Below are 15510 nucleotides of genomic sequence, written 5' to 3'. Positions count from 1 at the left end.
TTCATTGACTCCCTAAAAGTCTTTTGTGGGAACTTTAAATTCGGACCGTGATTGATTCGACTCCATTGAGATGCGCTTCTATGCTGAATTTGCTTTGAAGGAGTCAGCGATCATTAGCTGACGGGTTGAATTCTCGCTATCTCATAGATCACACTGAATGTGTGTGGGCGCATCAAGAACACGAACACGACAAGTGTGGGTTAAAGTCTAAGGCCTCCAGGAACAGAAGTCGGCCAAATTGGGAGCCAGTTTCTTTCAGAGTCAGGCTTATTCAGTTGACAACAACAGCAGCCTGAGAGAAACCTCAAGGGCATGCTCGGGTCTATTCAAGAGGTATACCTCCAGGACCGTATAGCTGTTGTTATGTTTTTGGCCCAGCAGTCGAACTCCTAGTAAAAGAGGCCTGAGCCTCAGATAACTGTGAGGCAATATCTGTGACAGGCCGGCCTCGATTGAATGTGCTCAGCAAGTGAGACTGGGCCTTTGAATAGCTTGGGCCTTTTGCTTTAGAAGAGATGAGGTCAACCCACCATTGCTGTCCCAAACAAAGGTTACCACCGTGTAGTTGCATTTCTGCGACCCGCACACCGTAACCCTCTGATCAAATGCTGCCTTTGTAGGCACCGTAGAAAAGAAACATGTTATACAATGGTGGACCTGAATAATAACACAAGGAGGGGTCAGCTATCAAAAAAGGAAGCCCAGTCACACAGAGGGGGTGAGGGCGGGCGAGAGAGAGAAACCAAGAGCGAATCGGGGGGAGAGAAAACGTTTCGGGGGGTGTTATGGGTTGAGATGTGGGCGAGAGGGGCTGAAAGAGGGCAAATGGCTGGGAAGAGGCAATGAGGGGCACAGACGAATGAAAAGGGCCAAAAAAGAGTGTCTCTCTGTTGAGGCAGTTGAGCATGACCATTGAGGCCTCAGGATGGGGAGGGAGAAAGGGAAGAAGAGACACTGAACAAAAATCACAGCACTGAGCTCTTCGCCCTGTCGCCTTTTCCCAGGACTTCTGATTTGTTAGTTGGCCCTTGGACTGCTTCCATCTGCAGAGCCACGTTGTGGTAGAAAAGCATCTAGAAAAGCATTTTATTGACCTACTAAATCTATATTTAAATTGGTGCTTTGTTCTGTTCTTGTCAAAAGACCACTATAGGCTAATTCTATGCTTGGATCATTCAAAAAATTAGACTTAATTTTAGTATTTTAAAAGGGAACTGTTTTTGTGTCCGCTTATTAACCACAAATTTCCTAAGTTAGAATTGTTCATACATTATCCATTTTTAAAAAAACATACCAGTATATAAACCAGACCATTGCTACAAATTTGATGTAGGTATTATACAGGGTATTATATGATGCAGGTATTATAAAACATTCAATGTTTACACTGCACAACTTTTAAAACGTGAACAGATTATAAAAGACAAAAGCATCATACATGTTCCTGTAAATAGTTACAGAGAAAAACTGGACATCATGCACTAAACAACTGAGGATCACACCAGAATTTTACATTCTTCTGAACACAGCTCTGAAAGCTCATACAGAAACAGAAACGCATAGACACACAGCAAATTAAAACAATATGTGTTCTAAAACATGTTTGAAATCCTCTAGACTGGATGGAATCACAGTCTGAATCTAGTCTGAGTCTGTGTCCATCATATTCTACAAGATTTTCTGTTCTCTGACTGCCCAAAATCTGCAGACTGACTCTGATTTTTGGCAATTAGCATCAACTCCAGACTGCAAATCTGGGCATAAATCCAGTAAAGGTTGTGCAGTAAAATCCAGTCACATTTAGACACTTATTAGAAATCTCTTATAGTCTTATAGTGATGTATTTTATCTCATAGAATAAAATGTGAAAATACCTTGAGCTTACATATAAAAACCTTTACAAAACACATTGACCTAATGGAAGCGGGAATTCAAAAAGGCTAACTGTAATTGATTGCTTTACATGTCAGCCAAGCTGTAGGCGTTACAAGAATAAGCTGTAATATAGACCAGACATCCAGTCAAAGGTCTGGAAACTTGAGTCAAACAATGTAAAAACAAAACAATGCAAATGTTGACCACCACCCAGTTTTAAAGAAAAAACTGCATTGCTAAAGTATCAGTATTCAATAACTCTTTCCAAAATGCTAACGGGATTGCAGATCGCTCCTGTAAGACCCATTCTATCTGCTCTGACTTACTGATAACAGTCAACATCTGCCAAAAGTTCAGACCACTGGTCACCAGTCTGTCAGAAGAGCCGGTACCTCTAAGAAAACAGGACTGTAAGAAATAGAAGGTGGAACTATAAGAATCTCTCTCGGTAGCAGTTAACCCTAGTCATCTGATTCTTTCCATGTAAGACATTTCTAAATAATTTTTCACAGACCTCAGGCCAACAATCTCCCCTGGACATTTGATATTGGATGAATATGGAATCTCATATTGCTGTGAACTGGAGCGTACAATCTTTGGGCAGTGCAAGAAGGGGTGAAGACAGCGCCAGGACTCTTGCTCTCCTCCTAGAAGGTCTCAATGATGTGTGCAGATGTTTGGCTCGTGGCACTGCTTGTCAACACACGAGTGTAATGATGCACAATGGTTTCCGTCTGTCTGTGGACAATACGAGGCTGTTACAATGAGAGGTTAACACCCTGCAAAAGCTGCAGATTCTGGTGAACGGACGGTATGTTTTAAATAATGTTGACAGCTCATGTCAATGGCATGTCCCCACAGTTGCTACCATCACCATCACCAGAAGAGTGTTGCCAGAAATCAGGCTCCATGGTGCGTCATGGGACGTTGAATATTGAAGCAGGTGACAGTTAACTGCTTTAAAAATCCTTGAATCTTAACATGTATAACTTCACACTTATACAATTCTTTAAAGCTGCAGTAGGGAGTTTTGAGAAAATGTTGACTAAGCCTGAAAATTTGAAAAAGCACAACTTTCAGGTCCAACCCCCTTGCTCTCTTCTACGCTACAGCCCTCCCTCCACAGCTCCTCCCCCACAGCGGAGCCTGCCGTGAACGCGCAGGCTAGTAAGCAGGACCACCGATGACGGCGGATTATAAACAGTTATGGAACATTCACTAATAGGGACAAAACATCAACAATATGCTTTACACTGACTATGGCCTGCCAATACTTTGACTACAAACTTGGTCCTCAAATAATGATGTATTTTGCAATACATGTAACTTTATAACGTTGCTCTCTTTCTATAAGTTATAAATAGCTAGTGAGATAACGTTAAAGGATTAGTTCACTTTAAAAAAAACTTTTGCTGATAATTTACTCACCCCCATGTCATCCAAGATGTCCATGTCTTTCTTTCTTCAGTCGAAAAAAAATTAAGGTTTTTGATGAAAACATTTCAGGCCTTTTCTCCATATAATGGACTTCAATAGGACACAAACGTTTCAAGGACCAAATGACAGTTTCAGTGCGGCGTCAAAGGGCTTTAAACGATACCAGACGATGAATTCGGGTCTTATCTAGCAAAACGATCGGTCATTTCAAAAATAAATAAAAAACTTTAAGTTTTATAAGCACAAATGCTCGCCTTGCTCTGTTCTGTGATGCACGTTCGTGATCCTGTTAAAACTCGTTCATCAAAATGAACAAATCTTTTTTCGAGTCATTTCGTTCGTTGAATGAACGAAATTACTCTGAAAAAGACTCGTACAAAAAATGAACAAATCTTTTTTCGAGTCATTTCGTTCATTGAATGAACGAAATGACTATAAAAAGGATTCGTTCATTTGGATGAACGAGTTCGAACAGGAGTCACGAACGATGGTACGCGCTCGTGCTGTGCAAGAGAGGGGTGATCAGTGTATTTCTGCAAATGGCAATAGGACCACAGGGAGGAGCCAGAGGAGCTTGATGTTTTCACAGATTATCTGTCTCATATTTTACTGTCAGGACATAATGACAGTTTTAACAAATATTTGTTTACAAAAGTTACCTACTGCAGCTTTAAAGGTATATTTAATCAAAACACTGATCTTGAGCAGCATTTATGGCAAAATGATGCACAGATACGTTACGCTTTACAAATGTAATGTTTCAGTCCATTTATGTTTATTAAATAACGAAAAAGCAGGTAGTGCAGAAATGTGCGAACACCACGAAAGAGAGTGCTAGGCACAAACAATATTAGACAATAACCTGAATGTAAGGAAGAATTTAAATATACAATGATAACAAACTAAATGGCAAACAGGTGTTTTGATTCCATGAGTGTCCATTGTAACTAAAGACTGGTGGAAAAGTAGAACAAAGGGAACAAGTAACTGAAGATAAATAAACTAAAAGTCCATGAAAATGAAACTAAACTAACAGAACTTAACAAGCTTATGTTTAGCCATTAAAGGAATATTTTAAGGTTTTAATGCCAGTTGGTATGAATGGAAATTCGCCCTATCTATATTTCTAAATGCATGTTGATCTTATTGAATATATATCCATGAATACATCAATGAATATATATATATATATATATAACACCAAACTGAATGTCAGAATGGGAAAGAAAGGTGATTTAAGCAATTTTGAGCGTGGCATGGTTGTTGGTGCCAGACGGGCCGGTCTGAGTATTTCACAATCTGCTCAGTTACTGGGATTTTCACGCACAACCATTTCTAGGGTTTAGAAAGAATGGTGTGAAAAGGGGAAAACATCCAGTATGCGGCAATCCTGTGGGCGAAAACGCCTTGTTGATGGTATAGGTCAGAGGAGAATGGGCCGACTGATTCAAGTTGATAGAAGAGTAACTTTGACTGAAATAACCACTCGTTACAACCGAGGTATGCAGCAAAGCATTTGTGAAGCCACAACACGCACAACCTTGAGGCGGATGGGCTACAACAGCAGAAGAACCCACCGGGTACCACTCATCTACAATTTGCAAGAGCTCACCAAAATTGAACAGTTGAAGACTGGAAAAATTTTACCTGGTCTGATGAGTCTCGATTTCTGTTGAGACATTCAGATGGTAGAGTCAGAAATTGGCGTAAACAGAATGAGAACATGGATCCATCATGCCTTGTTACCACTGTGCAGGCTGGTGGTGATGGTGTAATGGTGTGGGGGAGGTTTTCTTGGCACACTTTAGGCCCCTTCGTGCCAATTGGGCATCGTTTAAATGCCACGGCCTATACCTGAGCATTGTTTCTGACCATGTCCATCCCTTTATGGCCACCATGTACCCATCCTCTGATGGCTACTTCCAGCAGGATAATGCACCATGTCACAAAGCTCGAATCATTTCAAATTGGTTTCTTGAACATGACAATGAGTTCACTGTACTAAAATGGCCCCCACAGTCACTAGATCTCAACCCAATAGAGCATCTTTATTGTATTAGACAGTATTAGTATGGTGTTCCTAATAATCCTTTAGGTGTGTGTATATATATATATATATATATATATATATATATATATATATATATATATATTATACCGCATACTTTTTAATCAACATGTCATAACAATCTTCCAGTAAAATTAAACTTCTTACTGGTGATGTATGTCTCCAATCATTTTGTCTGTTTAAAATCTGTCCCTTTCTTACATTTGCAAGCTCTCATTTGCCTCTATCCAATCAACAACTGATGGATTTAACCAGTTCTCCCTATATTTCTTTATCTTTTTTTAAGAAGAATAGATCTGTCACGACTTTCATCACATCTCGACTTTAATTGGCAGCACTTGTGCACGGCATAATGTTGATTACCACAAAACTTAAATTAAATAGGGCAAATTCGTAAACAAGTTGAAATACTCAAAACAAAATGTAAACAATGCAAGTTAACTTGTTTTAATGTGAATGTGTATAATAAAGGTATTACAATATTTGCAATGTTGTAACGATGACAGTGTAATGCCTAAAACCCAAAACGACAATAAAATAACAAGCTTTACAACTTAAATAATACAGATGAATGAATTAACATGCATAAAAAGTGATCAGTTGACTTAACTTAAAAAGTAAGGACAGCATTTGCCTTCAAATTATTAGTAAATAAACTTTGTGCAAAATTTAAAAAAAAAATAAGTTATGTGGAAGTGTCAAGTTAACATAACTAATTTTTTTAAATTACGCGTGAAGTTTATCACTTATGTAAGTCAAGTCAACTGATCACTTTTTACAGCGTGCCATCTGCCACATTTTCCACCTTTGTCATTCTAAAATATTAAATTGTTTCCATGTAAAAACCCAAAACAAGAGACTGCAGTGTCAGCCGTGAACCCTGGCTGGTGAATTCCAGGGCCGAAAACAACATCCTCAGAGGCCATTATACACAATAGTGAGAACGACTTGTGGTTTAGTGCCTGTTATATGCATACAATCTCTTGGTTTGGCACAAAAACGGTGGAGTGGGAACTAGAAGTGAAGAGTCACCAGAATCAGAAACTATATACTCACATGGTATTGTTTTGTCTTTCCCTTGGCTTAAACCACCAAAGACTTTGAGTTTGTAGTATTCTATTTACAGTAGAAACACAAACAACAGTACTGTGGTCCATGCATTATCCATAAACTTGAGATGAATACAGATAAAATCAAGGAACCAAGATAAAAAATAAAAATAATTAAATGTTTAATTTTCCCACGATTCACTTCAAAGAAACTGATGAGTGGAAATGGCAGTATATGGAAACTGAAGTTCAATTACCTTCATGTTATAGAAATATGATGATGAATCTCCAATAATGCAACTAGACAACTGCTAGATGCACAAGTAGTCAGTTTATGAATTTGATACATTTACTGAATGAGCACTCTGCTGATTGCACTGTATCATTAGGGCCCGAGCACCGATGGTGAGGACCCTATTGGAATTGCTGTTTACTATCTATTTATGTATGTTTTCTGATTTGTTTTTAATACATTTTAATTTAAGTCAGTTTTTATTTTTAATTCTTATGCATCTGCTATAATTATTGTATGTTTTTGGAGTCTTTTATGCTAAATTTGAATTACTATTGCATATGATATGTACCTGTATAAACATACCTTGCCTAAATGTACAAACAGTGTTTACTAAGTGATGATTTATCTCACAACACTTGTATTCTATTTTTTAGGTTACAGTATAGTGGAAATAGCTGGAATAAAACAAACTTCTTATAATAATTTTATTTAATTTTAGTCAGTGAACGCATTATTTAACAAAGAACAGCTGTAGGAACATCATTCAGAACACTATTTGAAATTTTACATTGAAAAAGAACATACATTGTAAGTGAGTTGCTTGGATGCACAAGGCTGACAGAAACATGCCAATGTGAGACACAGAGCTGAAGTGATTGTGCAGAACCGCTTCCAGGACAAATACAATAACGCAAAGGCTCCGCATCCACAGCAGTTCACTGAGTTTTACAGTCAATATCTCCTTCACTTGTCCCCTTCAGTTTCTTCAGTTCCACAAGCAGCTCCTGTTCCAGTGCTAAAATCTCTTTGGGCTTCTTGTACTACAACAAAAGCAAGAGAAACTCCATATAAAAATCCCTTGCTGGATGGAATAGCTGAGTACTGGAGCAGACAACAGAGGTGAGAGCAGTTCAGTTCAACCTTCTCTACTTAGGTGAACCTATAAAAACTGACGGCATAGTTGCCCTTTTGATGATCTGAGACCAGAATTGTTTGCTCTCTTAGTGGGGATTAGGGTTTTGGCAACCTGGTCCCAGATCCATGCAAAAGGGAAAGTTCCTCTACGTGATGCGGAAAAAAACTGTGAATACATACCTTACAATACAGAAAGAGCTTAGAGAAAGTGATTAAAGGACAATTCCGGCTAAATAACACATGAGTACCGAGTCGACCGTTCTCTGGGATGTGTTTTCATGATAATCGAATGTACCCAGTTTTAACGTTATTTTCAGTTTAACCACGGATTAGCTTATAACGCTAGTGTATGGGGCATCGAATAAGTATGAATAAAAATCGCTAGTTAAGACCACTAGCAAGGCTCAAAATAGCCCCACAGTAACACGGTAGCATAATTAGGGTCTCTACCTGCAACCCGAAGCATTGAGAACTTTGATTTCATTTTTGGCCTGAATTGTCCTTTAAGTGAGACTAGCGGTGAGAGTTCACTCACGCTGATGATTAAAGTGTTGTTGGCGTGGGTAAAACTCAAGGCTGCGCTCTCCAAAGGCAGCTGGCAACGGTCGAGATCTGTGCCCGGTTGCATAAAGCACCTTAAGTGTAATTTTCCCTTAAGTTCGCCCTTATGTTTCCCTTAAACTTAAGGGTGTTGCAGAAAATGCCCTTATATGGTACTTAAGGGTTTCTTTAAGTGAAACGTCATAAACACTTAGAATTTCCCTTAAATGCTGTTTTTTCACTTAAGGAATCCCTTAAAAACCGTTAAGTGTTGCATAAAGCCCCTTAACTGTCATTTTCCTAAGTACAGTTTAAGGTTAGGAAAACTTTACCTTAAGAGTAACGCGGACAAAAAAAGACGACATGGCTGAATTTATGGAACCAATTGAAGATAATTATGTGCCAAGAAGAATTTTTAGGGATAGGGAGAACCCTTTGGATCATCTTAGCGATGAAAAACTGCTTCGAGAATATCGATTTAATCGCCGCGGAATCTATGAAATTGCTGACAAACTGGAAGGCGACCTTGGCCATGTTACCCAGCGCAACCACTCACTACCCTCTGTGCTTCAGTTACTTATAGCACTTCGGTTCTTTGCAACTGGGAGTTTCCAGTCTGTAGTGGGAGATGTTTTCCACGTTCATAAGTCGTCCGTCAGTAGAGTTATTCACAGGGTTGCAGGGGCCCTTTGCCGTCATTTAAGCCAAACCGTGACGTTTCCATCTGGTGTTGAACTTGATGTCATTCAAACCTCTTTTTTTCGGAAAGCGGGGTTTCCTCGAATAAGTGGTGTAATTGACGGCACACATGTCAGAATTCAAGCGTCCCGCACGCACGAAGATCAGTATGTGAACAGGAAAAATTACCATTCTGTTAATGTGCAGTTAGTGTGTGACCATCTGTGCAGAATAAGAAATGTCGTTGCATCGTGGCCAGGGAGTACACATGACTCTAGGATTTTGACAGAGAGTAAGATCGGGAGAGATTTTGAAGCTGGAATGCACGGTGGTCTTCTGCTCGGTGACAGTGGTTACCCCTGCCGACCATGGCTCATGACGCCCTTCATGAATTGCCTTAACGCTGCGCAGGCATGTATTTAATAATGTTACAGACAACTAAGATGTACAAATTATATCAACTTGATATTAAACTGACTTGAAAAAAAAATCCTCTTTACTAACTTTAAAAAAACATAAACTGAACGTAAAAACATAGGCCATATGTTGTCTAACTTATTGATATTTTTTTGTGTATTAAAATGTATTTTGACTTGTTGATAATTATGGTTATTCTTTGGTCCTGTAGGAAAGATACAACAGTGCGTTGACTCACACAAGGTCGATAGTTGAGAGGACGATCGGACAGCTTAAACGGAGATTTCACTGTCTCCACAGTGAACTGCGCGTTGAGCCTCCAAGGGCTTGCAAAATTATTGTCGCCTGCGTTGTTCTTTTTAACATGTCCAAGATGTATTCTGCCTTCGAAGAGGAAGATGAGCTCGAAGAAGAGGGTAATGAAGCAGAAGAGGCTCATGAAGCAAATCTTCTGCAGCAAGATTTCCAACAGGCTGGATTTGTTGTCAGAGATGCCATCGTAAATGCATTCTTTAATTAGCAGGCCTAGTATGACCAATAGTTGTAGGCTAATATTTAAATATATATATATATATATATATATATATATATATATATATATATATATATATATATATATATATATATATATATATATTAGCAGCAGTAGTAATATTATTAATAAAATGTATTATTAGCCTATTACAATAATTATTATTAATGTTAATGATACAATGTATATAGTAGGTTAGCAGTTGCAAGTTAATGTAATGATTTATAAATTATAATTTATAGGCTAGTGTTGTTTAGTATTAATATTTTATAAATATATTAGCTATATTGTATTTTGCTATTATTATTGGAATTTTGTTAATATATTTGTCCTTGTAATTACATAAATAAATACAAAACTTTTCAGATATGTCATAAAATGTATTTATAATAATATATTTATTCGTCAAGTGATGTTATTGTTATTTTCCCTTCACTTTGTAGTTGCAACAGTTTGTTGTTAAGAATTATGTTGTAAAGGTCTTGATTTTCCTTCTCCTTTTTAATTTTTTCGATCTCCAATTGCAGCTTTGTTTTTTGTAGCTGTAGGACGTCTCTCTGCAGTTCCAGCACTTCTTCTCTTGTAGAGGCTGGAGAGGGTAGTTGCGTCTTTCTGCAATTCACAAGTGTTTTGGAGGAATTATGAAATATAATATAATAAATAATATTGGGGCTGTTCTAAGTCAAATTAACAAAACTAAAATAATTGTTAACTAATAAATAACTCACTTTGTTGCCTGGTTTGGCGTACTGCTGGCGCTCTGTCGGTGTTGCTTTGATTGCTGGAAAGGTCTAACGCGTGAAACAAAGAAATACCAATCAAAATTTATATTTATATACAAATAAAAATATTTTATTACTACGCCTGTCGTGATTTTCATATCGTTTATCCCCATAGAGATACATTTTATTTAATTTAAGACAATAATGTTCTCTCACTCCGTGTTACATTCCTCTGGTTGAGTCACTTCACTCTCTAAGCCGCCAGGGATGCCAGCCAGGACAGGTGAGTCCGCCCCAAGGATGTCTTGGACCAGTTTAGTTGTCTCTGATAATTCTGTTGGCGGTGGTCCTCCACCTACAGTTTTGTTATCGTTAGCTCTCGGTGCGTGCGAAGAAAATAGAGAAAAAACTAAGAGCGTTTTTTTTCTTACCAGTTTTGTTGGACTCCCTCTTATGAATGCTTATTTCTTTTTTTGCCCCCACAGAGATGTTTTCATATTTTTTAATTACCTCTGAAACCGTCCTCTTTACTCCTAAGTTCCGTGCATTAATTTTCTCGGTTATTTCCTCCCACTGTTTATTTTTTTTGCCAGCAGTTATGACGGGATTAAATTTGCTTCTTAAAATTCCTTTTCTTTTCCCATATTCATCTAGAAGAATACACTTCTCATCCTCAGTCCAGTTTGGCTTTCTTTTTTTGTTTTCCTTATCCATTTCTTTAGGCTATTCGTTGTTTTAAAGCTCCTAGGTTAATGTGTATAGGAGCGTATCTATGGCAACGATAGATTTTTATAACGGCAAACCTGGATCGCTGCCGTGAAACACTTAACGGTTTCCCTTACCTAAGAGAACTCATTAAGGGATTATATGCAACACCCTTAAATCATTCCCTTAGTTAAGGGGAAATCACGCCTTAAGTCCCACACTTAAGGGAAAAACTTAAGGTGCTTTATGCAACCGGGCACTGGAATACTGAACTTCTTATAGTACCTAGGAAATGAGGAGATAAACAAGAATGTTTCTCATGGCCGGCCATCCATCTTCCATCTAGATCAACAGTGCCACCTATAGGGCTACTGTAGGGCTTGTGCAACTAAACAATTAGTTCATCAATACTTTTCACCAGGGTTATTGTAGCTAACTAAAACTAAAACCATAAAAAAATATTTATATTACTCGAAATGCTATAAACTTTAACTTAATAAAATAAAATATAAAAAACAAATTTCAGCTTGTCTAAAATTTGATGTAAAAAACGGATACTATAGAACTATAATAGTATACTATATGATACTAAAATAACACTGCTTTTCACTAGGTAATCCTGAATTTATAAGCAGAAGTTGACCAATTTCATTTAAAATTAAGATGAATGCATAAATGAACATGCTTACAAACTTATTTTTAATGTTTTTGAAAGAAGTCTCGTGCTCATCAAGCCTGCATTTATTTGATCAAAAATATAGAAAGAAAAAACAGTAGTATTGTGTAATATTATTACAATTTAAAATGATGGATTTCTATTTTAAAATAATAATAATAAATTAAATATACTAAAAAATTAAATGTATTTATGTGATGCAAAGCTGAATTTTAATCAGCCATTACTCCAGTCTTCAGTGTCACATAATCCTTCAGGAATCAGTCTAATATGCTGATTTATTATCAATTTTGGAAACAGTTGCTGCTTAATATTTTTTTTATAAGCTGTGATACTTTTTTCAGGATTCTTTGATGAATAAAAAGATTTTAAAAAAGAACAACATTTATTTAAAGGGGTAGTTTACTGCTTTTTTCCTTTGCATGATTTTGTTTATGGGGTGAATATAACATGTCTTCGTGGTTTTGTTTTTTTAAAAGTCTTATTTTTCATAAATTTCACCTTTATTGTAAGCCGCTTTCTCCTCTGTCATTTGAACGATCGGTTGACTTCCTGATTCTATGAAACCACTCGCTCAGAAACAGGCAATGGGCTCAGATTGGTTGGTTGGGCCGGTGTGTTGCACTTGGCTAAACTGCGTAGCGCACGTAGTCCGTAAACTTCACGCCTTTATGGGCGAAAGTTGCATGTGCTCCGGTCAAATGTAAATAATGGTGTCAAAACTGCCGGACCCAGCAAGCGGCAATGAAGAGAGTCAAGCAGAACCTCCCCAAACACGGATCTTACAAAACGTTTCATAATGGTACATTTTTGTATTATTATTATTATTCTATTCTACTATTATTATATAAGAATTTCGATACGCTGTTACTTGAAAATGCTACTGCTGCTTGTTGGCTTTTGAGATACGGTTTTCTCCTGATTAAATGTTTAATATAACTGAATAAATGACTGAGTAGTAGCGTTTTTTAAAGTTATTGTTTTATCGATATAATGAACAACCGTTTATCTATTCACAAAACTCAGTTTACTCAGTGTATCATTTTCTTTTGGTGTACATGTGGCAACTGTGTTAAAATGCCAACAGAACGTGAAAACATCTGATAACAGCAGCAGTTTGTCTTATACACACAAAATAGCATCGAACTAACTGGCTACTATAGGCAAACAGCGTTGGCATTAGTTTACGTTCTTGATCAAATCGAAAAATCACGTCATAAAGTATACATGGAAAATACATTTACAAAATTAGTACATAATTACAAATTCAGGTCTAAAATGTTTGTACGCGTTTGTCATAGACACAGGAAATAGCATAACTAAGTGGTTACTAAAGCCAGCGCTGGCATTTTTTTACGTCCTTGATAAGAACTAAAACATTACGCCTGAAATTATACATGCAAATACACTTAAAATTATTAAGTCTTACTTACTGGTTGTGGCCCAACAACTGCTGCCTCTGGTTTTAAAGTTGGAACTGCTTCATGTTTTAGTAACAGTTTGTTGTTGAATCCGACATTGAATTCGTGGAGATTCTGGAAGCTGTCTACCGTAAAATGCGCAGCACAGAGAGCTAAAAGTCCGATTGTAATTTTCTGGAACATAATCAAACATAAATTGTAGCCATTGTTGACGAACTACCGCGTCCGTAGGAAGCCCGAACACAGAAGACCTGACAGCTGGGTGAAAATAACACACTTTCGACGGCATGGCTACTGCTCTCTACTATAACTCTTCCTCTTCGACAAAGCCGCAGAAATATGGCCATGCCGCCTTTTTTGCATATTCCGGAGGGAGGGTTGATTATGGGTTAGTTACGTATAAAACCCGGGAAGTATCTCGTTGTAGTCCCATTCGAGTCGTTTTTGTAGGCATTAAACTTCCTGATTTTTAAAAGACGATATCTCTGCTTACGTTGAACTTTCAGAGCAGCAACTTTGCAGATACTGTTCATGCACCAACAGCAACATTACACACTATTTAAAATAAAAAAGTGAAATCGCAATCAACCACCCCTTTAAAATAGAGATCTTTTGAAACAATATACACCACCATTCAAAAGTTTTTCATTTCTTTTTTGAAAAGAAATTAATATTTTTATTCAGAAAGGATGTGTTAAATTGTAATTTAAAGTGATAGTAAAGATTTCTATTGTTAGAAAAACATTATATTTTGAAAAAAATGTTGTAATTTTTAACTTTTTATTAAGTTAGGTTCCAAAAAAATATTAAGCAGCATATTATAATTATTTCTGAAGGATTATTTGACACTGAAGACTGGAGTAATGGCTGATGAAAATTCAGCTTTTGGCCACAGAAATAAATTATATTTTAAAGTATACACACACACACACACACACACACACACACACACACACACACACACACACACACACACACACACACACACACACACATTATACTGTACAACTATTACATAAACAACCTACTTTAACACAAAATGTGATACTTTGTCCAATTTTAGTCAGACAACATGAACATATACAGTCAATAAACGCTAAATTACTTAAAACACTCCTTTCATAGGCCACAATCAAGACTAGTTGATTTTGAAATGGTTTAAAGCCTCCTACTTGCATCAATTTTAAAGAACTCACTTTTTGTTTGAGGTTCGAATGACACAACATCTTTCCGTCGGCTCTGCTGACACACTGTAGACTTCAACAGGATAAGAAATATTACGGATCCTCCATTGAAAACTGGCCTTTGTGTCCTTACGCATGAACAATGGCTGTGGGCATTAAAAAAAAAAACACACTTAAATAACAAAACAGGTGCCTAGCACACATCAATATTAAAACACAGTCATTTAAACATAATGAAAAATGAAAGGAAATCTTACATTTGAACTGTTCTCTTTTATTAAATCAGAGGTTATGTCGTTTGGGTTTGTTTCACCAACTTCCCATGTCCACTGCCCTTGCCCTCCAAAAGTGGTTTTATGTCGCCACTTTCGCACTGAAGAAAGATGGAATGATTATAAAATACAAATCTAAATTAGTATGAGATTTAATTAAACAAAAACATTAACAAAACGATAGTCACTTACAGACAAGTTCGTCAGTTTTCAGGTCATACTCCTCAGCCATCTCATTTCCATCCTCAAACAGATAATGAGCTTTCCTTTTCCCTAATGAGAAAGGCATATGAAAGAATCTGTCAATTCATACTGTACTTTACATCGAACAATATTCACGCTTTAAAAAAACATTCTTTTAACAGGTATGTTATGATATTTTGCATAGACTCCAATGCTATTAGCCAGTAGCAAATGTATTCGACTTATAACACGTATTAGCAAGACTACCAGCATAAATAGACATACAAAATAGCAAATCAAAAAATAATACAGAATATATATGCGCACCATCCGATATTATGGCTGTTTTCTTGGCTTTCCTGAGCGCATTTACCCAGTGTTGGACAGCCATGCTTCATGCGCTTTCATTTCCTCAAACAATCCCACGCCTGAAGTTGCCAAGGCAACTGCTATTTCTCAAACAAGATATTTCGTATCTTTAATGCATTTACAAAATGTATTTACAATGATATATGTAATTATAACAATATGAAAAGTATTAAAATTAAGTAACGTTACAAAAGCAAAGTATAATTTAAAATGTTTCATTTTTTAAAAAACG

General features: G+C 36.9%; 1 protein-coding gene and 1 long non-coding RNA gene across 2 annotated transcripts; both read right to left on the bottom strand.

The window, feature by feature from the left end:
- Positions 1–5804: 5804 nt before the first annotated feature.
- dpcd (deleted in primary ciliary dyskinesia homolog (mouse)) lies at positions 5805–15337 on the bottom strand. The gene is made up of 7 exons (XM_077246713.1): positions 15237–15337; positions 14919–14999; positions 14712–14827; positions 14467–14600; positions 11436–11458; positions 8115–8194; positions 5805–7485 (listed from the first exon to the last, which is right to left on the bottom strand). The coding sequence occupies exons 1-7, from the start codon at positions 15298–15300 to the stop codon at positions 7381–7383; spliced, it is 603 nt and encodes a 200-aa protein (XP_077102828.1). The 5' UTR covers positions 15301–15337; the 3' UTR covers positions 5805–7380.
- On the bottom strand, positions 10106–11406 carry LOC143753893 (uncharacterized). Its single transcript, XR_013207834.1, has 3 exons — positions 10685–11406; positions 10475–10537; positions 10106–10358 (listed from the first exon to the last, which is right to left on the bottom strand). It is a non-coding gene; the product is annotated as an uncharacterized LOC143753893 (long non-coding RNA).
- Positions 15338–15510: the final 173 nt, after the last annotated feature.

This window comes from Siphateles boraxobius, unplaced genomic scaffold (assembly GCF_051911475.1).
Source record: "Siphateles boraxobius isolate OS27281-9 unplaced genomic scaffold, OSU_SipBor_1 29, whole genome shotgun sequence".
NCBI classification, from domain to species: domain Eukaryota; kingdom Metazoa; phylum Chordata; class Actinopteri; order Cypriniformes; family Leuciscidae; genus Siphateles; species Siphateles boraxobius.
Note: the sequence above shows the minus strand (reverse complement) of the source record. Positions and strands in the feature narration are given on the sequence as shown.

Coding starts and splice junctions, on each gene's coding strand:
- dpcd (XM_077246713.1), bottom strand. CDS start 15,300: ATGGCTGTCCAACACTGGGTAAATGCGCTCAGGAAAGCCAAGAAAACA. Junction 14,828..14,918: donor GAAAACTGACGAACTTGTCT/GTAAGTGACTAT, acceptor ATCTTTCTTCAG/TGCGAAAGTGGCGACATAAA. Junction 11,459..14,466: donor ATTCGAACCTCAAACAAAAA/GTGAGTTCTTTA, acceptor CTCATTTCCTAG/GTACTATAAGAAGTTCAGTA.